Source organism: Elephas maximus, chromosome 12, assembly GCF_024166365.1.
Source record: "Elephas maximus indicus isolate mEleMax1 chromosome 12, mEleMax1 primary haplotype, whole genome shotgun sequence".
Classification (NCBI taxonomy): domain Eukaryota; kingdom Metazoa; phylum Chordata; class Mammalia; order Proboscidea; family Elephantidae; genus Elephas; species Elephas maximus.
In genome coordinates, this window is record NC_064830.1 from 8,003,427 (window position 1) to 8,022,071 (window position 18,645).

The following is an 18,645-nucleotide window of genomic DNA, read 5'->3' on the forward strand; positions in this document are numbered from 1 at the left end:
TAGCAACAAAAATGCGTAGACTGTCATTTTAAATATTTGCTCCATGGAAAAATTACAAAGTATATACTAAACAAAGTATGATTTATCCATTGAATCTTGCCTAATGATTTTGAAAGGAGGAAGGAAAGAGAAAAACTCATTTTCCTCGGGGTTAACTGTCAACACCTCCACACTCAACTGAACAGCCCTGAGTATGCCAATTTTAGGTGGCATGAGGGGAACCCGTCATAATCCTTATGAAATGTGTTCAAAATGGAAACAGAAAAAAAAAAAAGAAAAGAACTAAGATTCTCTACTCCTCTAGGTGAGCAAATATCCACTTACTTCCATCTGGAAGGCGAGCCACCACGATCCCACTGCCTCCTCTGGCAGTGACCAGAAATCCGGCTTTTATCACAGAAAGAATTGCAAGACCTTTAGCTTTAGCAATCACATGGGCTGCAGATGTTAAAAAACAATAGGTAGGTATGCATTCTTAATATGGATGAATAGATAAGCAAGTGTGAAACAGTCAGTACACACAGACATTTGCTGAACAAGATTCCATGGTTCTAACTAAGAATCTTAATGGCATAAAGGAACCATGAATAAACCTTAGCTACATAACAGATGGGCATAAAACTTCTCTACTCCTACCTCTTTTTTTTTAATGTTGCTATTTTTGCAATGCTAAATGTAACATCATAAATGCTCAAAACTCCTGCAACTATCATAATAAATTTAGATATCTAAATGAGATTTTATTGTTATCGAGTAACAAGGAAATTACACTGCATAATGTCTGGGCGATGTCCGACTGTATATACATCCATGGTCCCAGAATTACCAACATCTGACTTACATACAACCCGTAGGTACGAACCAAGCTCTGCAAAACCTATTATATTAAAAATTCAACATACAAACAATGGCTTGTAATAACAATGGGTGCTATTTTGTGACCTGCATCAAAACATTCTTATCGTTACTGTACTAATGTGTTACTGATGTTCTAGTGTATCTGGAAGTGTTCCTCTGTTTTTCATGCATTGAAAGGTACCCTGTACATTATATACTAAGACAAACATCTGACTAATTGACGTTAGATAAGGACTGTTCTTAACTGTTCCGACCTATGAACAAATCGACTTAAACACACTCAGGAATAGAACTTGTCCGTAACCCGGGGTCCGCGTGTATATAATAGGGTGTTCACACAACGTCCAAATCACATAGTCTCCTATTTCACAGAACATATCCCGGCCATTAAATAATATATGACTCGACGGCACGGGGGGTATTTTAGTGACTTCCATTAATTTAGAAAATAATTCACAATTTAAAAAACAAACGTTACTATTGCCAAAAGAAGTTATGACTTATACACTGCTAAGGAAAAATTTATAAAACGATCAAAAACCTTTATGGGGCAAAACTTTGATTTTAAAGCCTCATAGCTAGGTTCACCTTTTATTCATATGAAAATCCAGACTCAAAACCAGAAAAACTAAGAGATTTTGTCACCTTAAAAAGTTTTCAAGTCTATAAAATGATCTGCCCAGTACTTAAATCTTTACACTTAATGGCTTAATTGCTTGTTGTTGTTGTTGCGTGCCCCGGAGTCAACTTTGACTCAAAGCAACCCTAACTTCCTAGTGCACTGAAAATACAATTCAATTAAAAAAAGTATTGGTTTATTCACATTTCAGGGAAGTACATTACATAAAATGAGGGTTATTAATCTATGTACCCACTAAACACAGTGCCTCACTATTCTGTGATTTACTAACACAACAGTACATCTTTCAAACTAACAAGGGAAGCTTGAAAATCGGAAATTATTCTTGGATACCAATAATACTTACAAGGTAGTATAATTTATCATCATCAGAGCCAAATATTCTGTCAAGAAAGTGAAACCAGATTGTACACACCAGTACACAGAAAAAAGTTTTGTAGCTGTACTTAGAAAACACTAAACTTCTAATTATGTACACTATTTCAAAACTTAATAACTGACTCTTAAAAAAAGAATTCATCCAAGAATATTAAGAATTTAACATCCAAAACATTGTAGAGCTCTTAATTAAGCAGGATATAGAAAAATAAGGTGCGCCTCCTAGATGCTGCTCTATTAAGTGTCCCTTATTTTTGTATCTGAAAAGGTTATAAATACATTGTAGGAGGACTGAAAGCTATATAATAAATATATTTCAAATATTGACTACATTTTTATAGATTATTCACCCAAATCCAGGGACACAGAAACACCAGTAAATGCTAAATAATTTGCAAGTTCGTTTTTCACTTACTGCACAAAATGCACTATTTGCAGGTATACTTTCTAAATGAAGTTTCACTCGTACCTCACAGCCCCTAACATTGGAGGAGAATAAACACATACCACTAAGAAGCTCTAGAACGTCTAGGCATTTTGCTCAAACATTTTCTGTAGATGTTGTTTTCTACTATACAACATATCTGGAGCCCCGGTGGCGCACTGGTTAAGAGTTTGGCTGCTAAGCAAAAGGTCAGCAGTTCGAAACTACCAGCCATTCCTTGGAAACCCTATGAGGCAGTTCTATTCTGTCTAATAGGATCTCTATGAGTTGGAATTGACTCAATGGCAATGGGTTTGGTTTATTGATATATATTACCCTTGTTGTAATTAACACCCTTTCTCCTATACACACCCACAGACACACCCACACACATATACTTCCTACATACCCTTGAGGTAAGTTTACACCTGGGCTAATACATAAACTGGTTTTCATTCTCTGAGCCACATCCATTGAACAGGAGGCAGAAAAAAGGCAAGATGAAATTTTGCTGTACATAAACCATGAGTAATAATCCACACCCAGATTTTGTTCATGGTAGTAAATGCCGTTTATCCATAAACTAAGCTGGCTTGACATTTTTGCAAATGTTGATATGTACCGAGAAATCTCTTCTATTATCCTGCCTTTCCACAGTTGCTACTGAAAATCCAGTTTTTCTGGTTGAGTTTTCTTTATGCTCCAAAGCTTCTCAGGGTTATATGTGCACACAGATCACTGGGGATATTGTGAAAAAGGCAGGTTCTGACTCACGTCTGAGTCGAGCCTGAAGCTCTGCATTCCTGACGAGCTCCCAGGTGACACTGAGCTGCCAGCCAGTCTGCCCCGTTTTCTCAATATGTGGAGTGGCTGATTCAAAATAACAACAATTAATATTATTAAAAATATTTTTAAAATTCAAGCTGTGTGGTTAAATAGCTTCAGAAGAAATTTCGTTTCTGTAGTGCAGGACTCAGAGACACACAGTGTGATCGGGAGGGAAATTCAGTCTGCGACAACGCCCAGACGGACTTGTTTATCAATCTTCTTTACAGGTGATAAGTATTCTACACAGCCCCCTTTGGAAATGACTGGTAGTGATAATAAACAGGTAAAAACCAGTTGCCGTCAAGTTGATTTAGACTCACAGCGACCCCAGCCTGTCAGAACAGAACTGCACTCCACAGGGTTTTCATGGCTGATTTTTGGGAAGGAGATCACCAGGTCTTCCTTCCAAGGCACCTCGGGGTGAACTCAAACCACCAACCGCTTCAGTTAGCAGCAGAACACACTGAGAGTTTCCACCACCTAAGGGCTCCAATGAACAGACAGAGGTTCCCAAACTATCGATTAATGTCTTCTTAAACCACTATAAAAATGTAAATGTCTTATCAGGAGAGAGAAAATACCAAATGAAATTTTATTTATTAGACTCCATAAATACATGGAACCCATAGTCACTGACTTGATTCTGACTTACGGTGGCCCGATATGTTACAGTAGAGCTGCACTGTCGGGTTTTCTTGACCGTGTTCTTCATGAAAACAGATCAGTAGGCCTTTCTTCCCCAAAGCCAACGGGTGGGTTTGAACCACCAACCTTTAGGTTAGTAGTTGAGTACAACCATTTGTACCTCCTAGGGACTTTTTTTTTTTTAGGGACCTATTTAGCTAGTGAGTAATATTACAAAGTTCTCCAGAAATGAAGAAAAGGACAGATGAGCTTTAACGAAAGCTGCAGTGGAGAAGTCAGATATAGTGCTTGAGTACTGAGCACCTTATGGCTACCACTAATGACCATTCTAATCAGGGCCACAATACTGTATATTTACACAAATAAGTTTGTTTGCCAACCGCACCCTCCCCTGTGAGGTATTTTTGTAAGTGCTGCTAAGCCAATTTTTTCACATTTCTGAAAAAAAAAAAAAAAAAAAAAAAATAGCATAGTGCGTTTAAGAAAATACCTCGCAGTGGGGGGGGGGGAGGTGAGGTTGGCAAACAAATGCAGAAGGTAAGCATTATTTTCATAAAAATACGGTAGATGGCTCCTGATAGAAGGGGAAAAAATATGGAACAGATGTAAAATTCTTAAATCCAGAGCTACTGGACCAGTTGAGACTAGAAGACTCCCCAAGACTATTGCCCTGAGATACTCCATAAACCTTGAACTGAAACTACCCCCCTGAGGGACACCTGTTAGCTACATAACAGATTGGCTCATAAAATAAATATTACTAGTGAGCACTGAGCACCTTTAAAAAAAATCACCTATATGAGACCAAATGGTCAACGATTACGCTAAAGCATAGATGAAAGGGTAACGGGACAGGGAGTCAGATCACTGGAAGCGAAACATCCAGAAGGAAATTAATGAGAATGTTAAAACATTGTGAAAAATGTAACCAATGTCTCTGAACAGTATGTGTAGCAATTGTGAGATGGGAACCTGTCATGGATTGAATTGTGTCCCCCCAAAATATGTGACCACTTGGTTAGGCCATGATTCCCAGTATTCTGTGGTTGACCTCCATTTTGTGATTGTAATTTTATGTTAAAGAGGATTTGGGTGGGATGTAACACCCTTACCCAGGTCATATTCTTGATCCAATGTAAAGGGAGTTTCCCTGGTGTGTGGCCTGCACCACCTTTTATCTTACAAGAGATAAATGGAAAGGAAAGCAAGCAGAGAGTTGGTGATCTCATACCACCAAGAAAGCAGCACTGGGAGCAGAGCATATCCTTTGGACCTGGGGTCCCTGAGCCTGAGAAGCTCCTCCACCATGGGAAGATTGAAGACAAGCACCTTCCTTTAGCGCCAACAGAGACAGAAAGCCTTCCCCTAGAGCTGATGCCTTGAATTTGTACTTTTAGCCTACTTTACTGTGAGCAAATAAGTTTCTCTTTGTTAAAGCCATCTGCTTGAGGTATTTCTGTTATAGCAGCACTAGATGACCAAGATAGAACCTAACTTGCTGTGTAAACTTTCACTGAAAACACAATAAAATATTATTTAACAACAAAAAGAGAGTACTGGGCACATTGAAAGGAGGAGGTCAGGAGAAAAAGATTATATATAATGGAAAGACAGAAGAGGGAGGAAAAATGGCTTAAAAGAAATGCCCATGATTTGGCTTGCTCCGGTCTACAGTTGGCCCTATCGAGGAGACCATCTTGAAAGAGCACATGGATGAGTTTCAAAGCATTGCTGGATCAGCTGTGACAGAAAAGTGGCCTAAGGACTTGCTGGTATCAGTGGGCTTGTCTGCCTGAAATGAAATGTGAAGGAATGCAAACAGTAATGTAAAAAACAAAACGAATTTAGGAATGAACAAGATGTACTTCATTTACCCACCAGGAATGATCTTATCAGGTCCATTTCTGGAAGTTATTTCTGTAAATTCTCTTAATATTTTAGCAGCCTTTTTGGCTTCTGATTTCAGATCGGAAGGTATAGGGTTATTCACTGAAAGATTAAAAAAAAAGGTATTAAACGAAAAAATCTACTCACGATGTTAAAAATTTGTTGTAATTTCATTAAGAATTAACAAATTGTATCCTACCAGACAAAGGAAATGAATTAGAAATCCCCAATTATTACCCCTGGTGGCGTAGTGGTTAAGTGCTACAGCTGCTAACCAAAGCGTTGGCAGTTCAAATCTGCCAGGCGCTCCCTGGAAACTCTATGGGGCAGTTCTACTCTGTCCTATAGGGTTGCTGTGAGTCAGAATCGACTCGATGGAACTGGGTTTGTCTGTTTTTTTAAATTATTACCCATTTCATCTCTATTTTCCTGACTAATAAACCAAATCCACTCTGAGATTAGGATACCTGACCTGTGACCATACAGTCAATTGTGCCTCACGGTGACTCCATGTCTGAGTCAGGGTTTTCATGGCTGTGACCTTTCAAAGGCAGCTCTCCAGGCTGTCTTCCAAGGTGCCTCTGGGTGGGTTTGAACCTCCAAACTTTTGGCTAGTAGCCGAGCACTTAACCATTTGTGTCATGCTGGGACAGAACCATAAAATCGTAAAAATCACAGGACCCTTAAAGATCTTAAACAAAATCTGGTCCAACCTTCTCCCTGTAATTCTTAATTCACCTTTACACTAATTAAAAATTAAAAAATTAACACAAAATGTTTTTTACAACCGTTTAGAATAGACAATACAAAATTTAGTATATTTGGTGTTTTTGGCAAAAGGTTTTGAACTGGCTGCCTGTATGCTGTTGTTGGTTGTCACTGAGCCGATTCCAACTCATGGCGCCGTCACATGTGCAGAGTGAAACTGCTCCACAGGGTTCTCAAAGCTGTGACCCTTCAGAAGCAGATGGCCAGGCTGTCTTCTGCAGTGCCTCTGGATGGGTTTGAACGGCCAACCTTTTGGCTAGCAGTCTAGTGCTCAAAAATTTTCAACTGTGTGTATAGTCTTTTCTCACTGGTAAAATTATAAGACGACTCAAGAATTGGGTGATTACTACAAGTGACACAAGCTTGCATTTAAATAGCATTTTATACTTTCCATGTTGCTTGGATATTCATAAATTCCTAAAAGCATTTATTTGCTCATAAGATTTCTGACATAATCTTTACAGTTTTGAAGTACATGAGCAAAGACAGCACCACTTCACTGCCCCAGGGTAAGGAATCATAGATATTCCTAATAAAACTGGCATGTTCAAAATATGTAACTTATTTTAAAAGTACAAACTCAATCAGGGCCATACTAGAATTCCGTTTTGTCTTCTTCAAAATAAATCAGCATGAGTTCTTTGCAGCTGTATTAGCCTTCTAGGGCTGCCATCACTAATTTTCATAAGTTGGGTGGCTTTAAACAACAGAAATTTATTCTCTCACAGTTCTGAACTCTAGAAATCAGAACTCAGGCTGTCTGCAGGGCCATGCTCTCTCTGAAGGCTATAAGGGAGACTCTGCCTTGCCTCTTCCTAGCTTGTGGTGGTTGTTGGCAATCCCTGGTAGACCCTGACTTGCAGACACACAACTCCAATTTCTCTACTTCCATCCTCACATGGCGTTCTCCCTGGGTCCAAGTTTTCCTCTTCTTAGGACACCGGTCACATTCGATTTAGGGCCCACCTCATTTTAACTTGGTAATTACATCTGCAAAGACCCTATTTCCAAATAAGGTCACATTCACAGATTTCAGTGGGACATTATTAAACCCAGTGGCTAAACACAGGAATACCAGCAAGACTCAGGCCATCATCGAGCCACTGGAAAATTAAATGCTCCTTAACACAAATAATCAACAGTATTTGTTTGGGTGTGTGATCATCTTTGCATAATATTTTGTGCAAGGTTAATGAAATACATATACATGTATATGTATGCATATATACATGTACGTATTTGTCTATGTATACGTGTCTGTACACTCCTTTATCCCTTTTTAAAACAAAGGGTATCATACAACACACGTTTTGGCACTTGCATTTATTTTAGAATAGTTAAAATGTTGGATCTCAATATAGGTTTTTTAAACAAAATTTATGAGCTGTAATTTAGAAAACAAAATACATCTTTTTTATTGGTATAGCTCAGTAAGTTTTGACAAGTGTATAGATCTAGGTAACAACCATATTTCCATCATCCCGAATAATTTTTCCATGCCCCTTTACATACAGTCAGTCCAGCCTACTTCCAACCCCAGCTTCAGGCTAGTGCTGATTTGACATCTGTTGCTATGTGTCAGTTTTGCTGGTTATAGAATTTCATACAGGTACAATTATACAGTGTGTATGTTTTTCTGTCTGGTTTATTTTGCTTACCATAAAATTATTACGATTTATTCATGCTGTTGCATGTTTCAGAAGTTAATTCCTTTTCACCGTCAAGCAGTGTTCCAATGTACGGAAACACCACAATTTGCCCATATATTCACTTGTCGATGGATAATTAGGCTGTTTCCAGTCTGGGGCCATTACAAATAAAACTGCTATAAATAGTCACGCACAAGGCTTTTGTGGACAAATGATCCTATTTCTCTTGGGTTAATATCTAGGACTGGAATTGCCAGTCCACATTAGAGTACATGTTTAACTACGTAAGAAGCTGCTGAAGAATCCTCTGAAGCGATTGCACCATCTCATGATTGCACCCCAAATGTCTGAGCATTCCAGTTCCTCCACAGACCCCAGTCCACTTGGCGGAACACGTCTTTCTGATTTCAGCTGCGTTGGTGGGTATACAGTGGTATCACACGGTGGATTTAACTCTCATTTCCCATACGCTCAAGGATGCTGAACATTGTTTTATACACTTATTGGCCACTTCTATTTCTTTCTGTGGTGGTTGTTCGTATCTTTTGCCCATTTTAAAAAGTGGATTGTTTATCTTTTATTTTTTAGTTTTAAGAGGTCCTTACATATCATGGACATAAGTCCTTCAACAAATATATGCAATTTTAATATTTTCTCTAGCCTGTGGTTTGTCTTTTCATTTCCTTAAAGGTGTCTGCTGAAAAATTTGAAAAATTAGTCATTACATTAAATACTTAATCCCTTTTAAACTTATAGTAGTATCGGGTATAAAATACATAAGTAAACCAAACCCACTGGCATCTGGTCAATTCTGACTCATAGCAATTCTATAGGAAAGAACAGAACTGCCTCATAGGGTTTCTAAGGAGTGGCTGGTGGATTAGAACTGCTGACCTTTTGGTTGGCAGGCAAGCTCTTAACCAGAGTACCATCAGGGCTCCCAGGATATGAGGTAGGAACCTAACCTAATATTTCTAAAGGACACAACACAATTTATTAAATAAGCCATCATTCTGGCACTTTATTTAAAATGTCACCTTTATGACAAAAGCAAGAAAATATGCATTTATTTAAAAGTATAATATGTGACCGAGATGACAGGATACTATCTGGGACAACTGGTCATCCGTATGGAAATAAAATGAAGTTTGATTGCAATATCACATCGTACACAAAAGTTTTCAATGTTATTGAAGGCTTACGCATTCAAAGCAAAATTTAGAACTTTAAGAATAAAAATAATAGAGAATACCTTTATGATTCAGTGTAAAGGAGAATTCCATTACCAATGCACAATAATAAACAGAAATATGGATATATATCCAACCTCATGCATACAGAAAAGATATATTAACATACATTTAAAAAGTAAAAATATAAGCCACAGACTGGAAGATATCTGCCATACATATAAACGACATAGACTTAGGATCCAGAATATGTAAAGATCTTCCAAAAATCAATAAAATGGTAAACAGCACCAGAGAAAGCTGGACAAAATAGATAATTACTTAATTCACAGAAGAGGAAACCTCAATAGCCAATAAATACATAAAAAGATGATCAAATTGACTAGGAATCAGGGAAATTCAAAGACCTGTATGCATTACTATTGCTTATTCTTCAGATTAGAAAAAATTAGAAAATCTGCCAATAAATGTGGGCCAGATTATGGCACAAAGAGAATTCTCATACATTGTTGGTGGGAGTATAAATTGGTACAAGTGCTCTAGAGAGGTATCTGGCTGTGCCAAACACAGGTAAAGACGTGCTGCGCTTGCGATCCGGTGATTCTGCCCGTAGGAACACACCTTAGGGGAACTTGTCCAGGGATTCTCACTAAGATATGTGTAAGAATGTTCATTGAACCAATGTTTTTAATAGCAAAATAATAATAAATAAAAATAAGTATACATGAATAACAAATTCATCAAAGAGGACGGACAAATACAGTTTGGTGTGGATTACATTTGAATTTTATACAGCACTTCAAATAAAGCAGCTCTTCATGCATCGACATAGAAAACCATGAACAACACTGAGGGGAAAATGAGTTGCGTGACGATACATTAAAAAAAAAAAAACCTCTTGCCATCGAATCAATCATGACTGATAGCGACCCTACACGACAGAGTAGAGCTGCCCCACTGGGTTTCCAAGGAGCAGCTGGCGGATCTGAACTGTCAACCTTTTGATTAGACACCAGTCTCCTAACCACTACGTATGACACATTTATGTAGTGTTTTAAAACATGTAAAAAAATATATACGATTTACGGAAACATATATATATAATAAAATATAATGACATTCTTAGAAATCATAAACACCAAATTCAAGTGAATGGTTCCTTTGATTTGTTAGAAGTGGGGAGAGGTTGGCTCTGGGAAGGGGGTCAGCAGAATGAGGAAGGTAATCTGGGGACTTGAACAAAATCGTCTTTTTTTTTCCTTCCCTGAGACTGGGTTATAGGTCATAGACGTAAATTGTTATTCTCTAAAGCCTCTCAAGTATACCTGAAATATTTCATAACAAAAACTATTCAGTACTAGCTGAAATTATAAGTTAAAATATTTAAGGTATTAGTGGGAACTTACAACTTGGGTGTAAAATTCTTACATGATGGGTAATTACTCCATAACTTATCTTTCATTTTCAGCCTGAGTTCTTAGAGCCAACATGACTTGCATGAAGACGTGTGGAGAAGTAAAAACTATATTCTCATATTTTACACATACATACACATATCCCCCCCCAACACACCAACAAAATTCACAGAAGTATTTGCTGAGAGGCTGTACACGAAATATATATATTTATATAACATTGATACTTCTGCAATTCAAATTTTTAAGACCTAATATAAAGTTACCCTTTATCATCTCAATCATTGACTTGCTTAAAATCAAAATATCACATATAATGATTGTATTGAAACACTGAAAGCCTGAAAATATTTTGGTATTGCTATTTTTACTTGCAATGGTGAATACAAAGCAAAGAGGAACACAGAAAAAATTTCAGAGGCATATAATTTTTATGTCAGGAAGGAATCTTAAAAGCATACATTTAAAATCATATTATTTAGTAGCCTTTAAAATATCCTTATTAGTAATGCTTTGATTACGCAGTTTGGATTTATAGGGTCTTAGAAAAAGTATGAGTCAGGGAAACTTCAGGTGAACATATTTACATACACATTTACGTACACATTTGGGCATTTAAAATACGTGTCGTTTTAGTCCTGATTTGAGGTAATATACTAATAACTTACAACTGTTTATTTGGTATTACACAAGTGATTATATATATATATGTATACAATAAAAGGCAAAATGATCATAATTTACAATGAAATATTTATGCAATTGATAGATTTTGAAAGCTCTAATTTGTGAATAAATACTCAGATGGGACTTAGCTTCATTTCCATTTTGATTGCTAAAAAGGAGAGGTGGTATTGAGCTGTGAGTCAGCAAGGCAAACAAGAATATACAGGAAAAATGACTAACATTAGTTTGTATATTTATCAGGTACACTGACCATCTGTAACTTGCATTATAACTAGATAATACATTTGTTGCCCGAATTTTAGTTATCTCGAAAATGTAACTTCAGTATCTATATTTTTATGATGATATAAGGAAACCTTGGTGGCCTAGTGGTTAAGAGTTCGGCTGCTAACCAAAGGACTGGCAGTTTGAATCTACCAGCTGCTCCTTAGAAACCCTATGGGGCAGTTCTACTCTGTCCTATAGGGTCGCTATGAGTAGGAAATCAACTCGAAGGCAGTGGGATTTATGATGATATAAACTCCATTTTTGTAGAATGACTGAATGAGTTACATGCAGTGGGTTTGTCTTATTACTTGTGTGGCACAGGCAGCAGGTTGTCCACCAACTAATACATGTGCTTGCTATGTTACTGTGTGGAACTGCCCCTGGGAGGCAGTTGCCCCGTCAGAGACGACATTTCCTATCACTCCTTCCACAATTTTCTATCCAGGTGTGCCCGTGTGGCTAGTTCTAGCCAACAGAATGGGTGCAAAAGGGATGTATGTTAAGACAGTTAAGAAGCACTGCTTTCTCCATCCTCTCTTTTCCCATCAACCTACAGGATGAAGAAGACTTTTTGGGCAAATGGAGGAAAACTGCCCACTACCTGGAATCCAATGAGTGAGAAGTAACTCTTACTGTACTAAGTAACTGAAATTTGGGAGCTCGTTCATCATGCAGCTAACATCATTTCTGATCTCTCCAAGGTGCTTGCTAAAGAGGAGGAAGGAGAGATAGCTGTGATTTCCATTTTCTAAACTGGGACTAGATTTAACTTATTTTATATACTCTAACCACTTCATACGCATGGGAGAAGGAAAAACAGTTAAAAAACTCATCAAATACGATCACACTATCTGGTAATATTTTTTATCCCCAAGATCACATAGTATTCACCATACACTATTAGCACATCCTTCCAAAAAAAGCAAAGCAATGGTTTTGCTTTATCATTAAATATGAAAATGAATAAAGAGATTATCTTTACCATGAACTCCTATTAGTAAAAAAAAAAAAAAAAAAAAAGTTGCTGCCAAGTGGATTCTGACTCATAAAAACCCCGTAGGACAGAGTAGAACTGCCCCATGAGTTTTCCAAAGCTGTAGTCTTTACGGAGGAGCCCTGGTGGCACAATGGTTAAGAGCTCGGCTGTGCGTACCGTGAAGGTAGTGTTTGCTGACAGGCTGGCTATGGAGCATGAGAGAAGTCACAGCTAACTTAGTTCTGGGTGTGAGCTCTAGGAGGGGAGAGCTTGCAGAGCAGGTCATGCAGCAGATGGGGCATCAAGCTTTATGTTCTGGGTATGTTAGGATTGAGATGCTTACTTAATATAAGGCGGTGACATAGACAGATTATACCATTACCCACTGCTGTTGAGCCAATTCCGATTCTTAGCAACCATACAGGACAGAGTAGAACTGCCCCATAGGGTTTCCAAGGCCATAATCTCTATGGAAGCAGGCTGCCATGTCTTTCTCTTGAGAAGCCGCAGGAGGTTTTGAACCAGTGACCTTTTGGTTAGCAGCCGACTGCTTTAACAACTGTGTCACCAGGGCTCCTATCAATCACATATACATCCTAACAAATAGTAAGCGCCCAATAAATATTTGTTAAATGGATAAAGTATTTGTGGGGCTTTTGAAAATTAAAGGGTGAATTTTGGGGAATGTAAAGAAATCATTTACATAGAAAATTCTATGGATTTAGAAGAAAACACGCTGTAACAGCAGTGTTTCTTTGCCTCTCAGATTGGGTAACATTTACCAGACCTTGAGAGACAGGAGGGCAGGGGACAAGCAAGGTACAAGTTGATCGTATGCCTACTGCTGTTGAGTCGATTGAAATTGCCAAACTTTTGGTTAGCAGCTGAGTGCTTAACCACTGTATAACCACAGCTCCTTTCTGTAAAGGTTACACAAAAAAAGCCAAACCTGTTGCCATCAAGTCGGTTCTGACTCATAGTGATCCTATAGGACATAGCAGAATTGCCCCACAGGGTTTCCAAAGAGCAGCTGGTGGACTTGAACTGCTGACCTTTTAGTTACTAGCCAAGCTGTTAACAACTGCACCACCAGGCTTCCCAGCTGATAGTATAGTACTTTAAAATAGATAATGTTTCCCCAGGTCCTACCTGGGGGGGAAAAAAAAAAAAAACCAAGCCCATTGCTGTCTAGTTGATTCTGACTCACAGCGACCCTACAGGACAGAGTAGAACTGCCCCATAGGGATTCCAAAGAGCAGCTGGTGGATTCAAACTCCTGACCTTCTGGGTAGCTGTCATAGCTCTCAACCACTATGCCACCTGAGCAGGAAAGAAAAAAACCAAAAAAAAAAAAAAAAGGTGGAAATACAAGCAAACAAAACTAGGGAGATGTGAAGGCAATGAGACCTGGGAACAAGACCCCAAGGAGAATGCTCTAAACTACGCATGGATCCCCAATGTCAATAAGGTTCAAGAGACTGGCATGAAGGTAGTTAGGATTATAATTCACCCTACAAAGTTTCCTTCCCCCTATAAGGTATAGGCTAGGAACCGTGGTGGCACAGTCGTTAAGTGCTCGGCTGCTAACCGAAAGGTCTGTGGTTCAAACCCACCAGCTGGGGAGAAAGATAAGGCAGTCTGCTTCCATAAAGACTTATAGCCTTGGAAACCCTACGGGGTAGTTCTACTCTGTCTCATAGGGTCACTATGAGTTGCAATCAACTCAATGGCAATGGGTTTATAAGGCACAGGAGGAGGCAGTGATTTCATTTCGCAGGAAAACTTTGCTGTATTATTCTATTAGAGAGCTGGGCTGACAGAGCCTTGTGACAGGAACAAAGGCCAATTCTGCACTGATCTTTGAGGATGAACGGTAACGGAAGACCGAACGGATGGACAGGTGAGACACAGACTAGGTGTCCCTTTTGTCAACCCCCATCCTGAACCACAACTGCTGCAGCGAGAAAGAAGTCATCCAAAATTGACTGCAAATCAGGGCACATGGTAAAAGTTTTACATTTCTGGCACTCAAGTGTGTGATCCATGATTCACACTTGCACATCAGTCTTTCTCCCTGCTTCCTTTGCATTCTCACCTTTTTTCCATGAACTGTACAATCCTGAAAGGCCCAAAGCGGGAATTTTTACTCATCTTCGCACTCCTTAAAGTTCCTTGTCCACGTATGGTAGGTGTTCAATATGTTTTATTGGTTTGAGTTGTAAACTGTAGTAGAAACTTGTTCTTCTTTTTTGCTGAATATCTAGTTTATTTTAGAAACAGCAGAGTCCATGTGCGTCCACTGATGCTGTGGCTCCAGTGTCTGGAGCGAGGCAAGAGACCCAAGTCTGTGTTATTAGAACACAGCTAATTTTGGTGCCACGGCAGAGCTGTACAACCACTGTTGCCCCAATATCGGCATCAAACCAGGGAGCCGCCAGAACAACCTCTTGCTAAAGCACTCCAGTTTGAACTTGTGACAGGATTTTTTCATCATGAGGACAGAGCCTTTCTGAGAACCAAGCCAAGTAGAGGAGTGTTTGACAAGACATGGAAAGAGAGAGAAACTGGGTCCTACGAGCATTGTTTGAGTCCATTATTGAGACATCCCTGAAGTCAGAAGTAGCTCTGGACTTCTGGGCACAAACTCATTGCTGCCAAGTCAATTCTGACTCATAGCAACCCTACAGGCCAGAGCAGAACTGCCCTATAGGGTTTCCAAGGAGCGGCTGGTGGATCTGAACTGTCGGTCTTTTGGTCAGCTGCCGAGCTCTTAACCACTGAACCACCAGGGACCTGCAAAATCCTCTTCTGCGAAAGATAATTTAGATAGAATCTTTTACTTGTGCAACTCATGCATAGTAAGTAATATATAATAAACCTCACAAAAAAAAATGTTTCCTACTTTGAACTGTTTCAAGCAAGATTGCAATAGAGTAGTCAAATAAGCAAATTCCACAGCTGAAATTCCTATGGCAAACATCCCGCTGTAGGAAAGGTCACGGCCTCTTTTGTAAACAGGGGAAGGGAAGCTACTTGACTTGGGAATTCGGATTCAGCCTCAGATGCCTGAGGACCACAAAGCTCAGATCACCAAGACAAAGCTCTTTCTAACCAGCCCTTGGTCCTCTGACACTAAAGACTATGTGGTGAGGAGATCAGCCGCAGTGAGGACATCTTCAGCTTGCAGGCTGAACTGCAGAAAAGCCTGGCTAGTTTTCTTTCTTAACATTGCAGAGCATATCGAAATTCTGAAAAAAAACATATCACCTGGTCATAGTTACAGATAGTGAATTTCCCCATAAGGAAAAAAATAGATACAAGCCTCGGCTCCTGCCCTGAGCATCAAATCATGGCTCAACCCTACTGGCCTCAGCTGTGGCAAAAGGTATAAAAAGCATAGTTTTTGGTTAGCAGCCAAACTCTTATCCATTGTGCCACCAGGGCTCCTAAAGCACAACACAATTTTTCAAAAAGTTTAAAATATTTGAAACTTTCTATACTAACAAAATTAAAAAAAATAAATTATAAAATATTGGGAAGAAAAATTTGACTTTGGAAAACTCAAGAGATTGAAATAAGTTTAAGGTTTGGAAATAATTCACATACTCACCACAGGGTGATATCTTTAGGAGTAGGGTTACTGGAGGCAAAGGGTAACATTAGAAAACCTACTAGGAGTAAATTGTCATCTGGGGTGAGAAAGTTGAATACCGTTTCCAATTCAGACTTCTGCCAGCTATCTAGGAGCCCTGGTGGTGCCGTGGCTAAAGCCCTTGGCTGCTTAACAAAAGGTCAGCAGTTCGAGCCCACCACCACTCTGTGAGAAAAAGACAGGGCAGTCTGCTTCTATAAGGACCCCTGATGATACAGTGGTTAAGAACTCCACTGTTAACCAAAAGGTCGGCATTCAAATCCACCAGCCCCTCCCTGGAAACCCTATGTGGCAGTTCTACTCTGTCCTACAGGGTTGCTACAGTCCTACAGGATTGACTTGACGCCAGTGGGTTTGGGCTTTTTTTTCCTTTGCCAACTGTGGAAAAAAGCAAGGAGGCAAAAGGGCCCTCTACCCGCCACTTTCACAACTAGTGTTTAGTATTTTCCAAACTTTCCTTCCATCAAGAAGCACTCCTATTATTTGCCTTAACAGATCAAGTAGGTAAAAAAAAAAAAATCAAGTAGGTACCTATATGAAAAGTAAGAAACGATTTTCCATATTTTCATTAATCAAATTATTAAACCTTGTAAATTACATGAAATAGTTTAACTCACTAAACTAATAAACTCCACCCAAAATTAAATATAAAAAAATATATTAAGAATAAATCAATAAAATCTTAGCCCAAATCAAAGAAATTTTATCTATCTATTCAAATGGGCTTTGAAATATTGTCTACAGCTGAGTGAACCTCACCCACTAGTCCTTTATGATCCTGAACACCACCACCAGACAACTATGGTTTAGACCAATACTGTTTCTTAGACCAATTCCTAACTTTCCACGGCAGTGGTTTCACTCCCTCCTTTGATGTAGGGAGGCAAATCAGTTGTAGAAATGAAAGCCTTTCTCTCTGGTGAGAATATGCCCATCTCCCTAAACTACTGTAAACTTTACAGCAAGACTTGCCACTTGAACCCCACATATTAATGTGGCCTGTGCTTCTTTCCTTACACGCCCGGCTCCAGGTTGAGGACAGGGAAACAAACAGCAGGGAGTGATGAGAAACTTAACATTCAGCGTAAGAAGATATATGATCTATGCATTTATACCAGCTTTACTTTTTCTCAACCACACCAAGACATACAATTTACATAAATGTAAGGAGCCCTGGTGGCAGAAACAATTTAGTGACGGGCTGCTAACTGAAAAGTTGATGGTTTGAATCTACCGAGCCGCTCCAGGGAAGACCTGGTGATCTGCTTCCATAAAGATTACAGCCAGGAAAACCCTATGGGGCAGTTCTTCCCTGTCACATGGGGTCACTATGGGTAGGAAAAATTATTTGACAGCACCCAACAACAACAACAACAACAAAGTGCTATTAAATTCAATAATCCTTTAAAAAACATGCTGCCCTCAAGTCGACTCCAACTCCTAACGACCCTATAGGACAGAGGAGAACTGCCCCACGGGGTTTCCAGGGAGCGGCTGGTGGATTCCATTGGACAGAGGAGAACTGCCCCATGGGGTTTCCAGGGAGCGGCTGGCGGATTCCATCGCCGACCTTTGGTAGCAGGCATGCTTTTAACCGCTACGCCACCAGAGTAATTACAAAGCCCTCCACAGTCCACTGAAACTGCTACTGATTGACTGATGAAGCCTTGAAAAGCAATCACAATGACTTATGTGTTGAAGGGGTAGTATGTACACTTTCAGTTTTGAGTATGGAAAAGTCATAGTCTGAAATTCTAATACACACGGGCATGAAGCTCGGTAACACCACACAGAGACCCTGGGTTATGAGACTGACGATCAGGAGGACAGGTGTAGCCAGGGTGATATATATGAAAAAATACAGTTACAGCATAATACTCTTACTAATGTATTTCTTTATATATGAACATGGGTATTTTTTAAGCAGGTGGATATGGAAAGGAAAGAATAGTTTACCTTCTGAGCAAACAGAAGCAATGTTAAATCCTATCATTTTGTTCTTCAGTGAGCTAGCCCAATTTTAAGTCTGAACGACCTGTGTTGAAATTACAGATTTATTCCTTACATGTTGACGATGAATTATAACATCTTCATATTTTGATATGTAGAAAGACCTTGGAAATTAAGACCCATGAAAATTATCTAAGCAAACCACAATTATTTATCTTGGGCAAGGGAACCTTTAACACCCTTCTAAACGCTGGTGGAGTAGTGGTCAAGGGTTTGGCTGCTAACCAAAAATTTGGCAGTTGGGATCCACAAGGTGCTCCTTGGAAACCCTACAGGGCAGCTCTAGTCTGTCCTATTATAGGGTCGCTGTGAGTCGGAATCGACTTGACGGTAATGAGTCAGTGTGCATAATAAAAGTGGACATTTTAATA

General features: G+C 39.2%; 1 protein-coding gene across 4 annotated transcripts in view; it reads right to left on the reverse strand.

Annotated features, from left to right (window-relative positions):
* Positions 1 to 18,645, reverse strand: part of SH3YL1 (SH3 and SYLF domain containing 1) — a 53,598-nt gene that overhangs the window by 31,139 nt on the left and 3,814 nt on the right. For all 4 annotated transcript variants that reach the window (XM_049903216.1, XM_049903218.1, XM_049903214.1 and 1 more), the window contains exons 3-4: positions 5,652 to 5,762; positions 325 to 438 (exon numbers count right to left, since the gene is read on the reverse strand). In XM_049903216.1, coding sequence (XP_049759173.1) covers positions 325 to 438; positions 5,652 to 5,762 — 225 coding nt within the window. The remainder of the gene's footprint in view (positions 1 to 324; positions 439 to 5,651; positions 5,763 to 18,645) is intronic.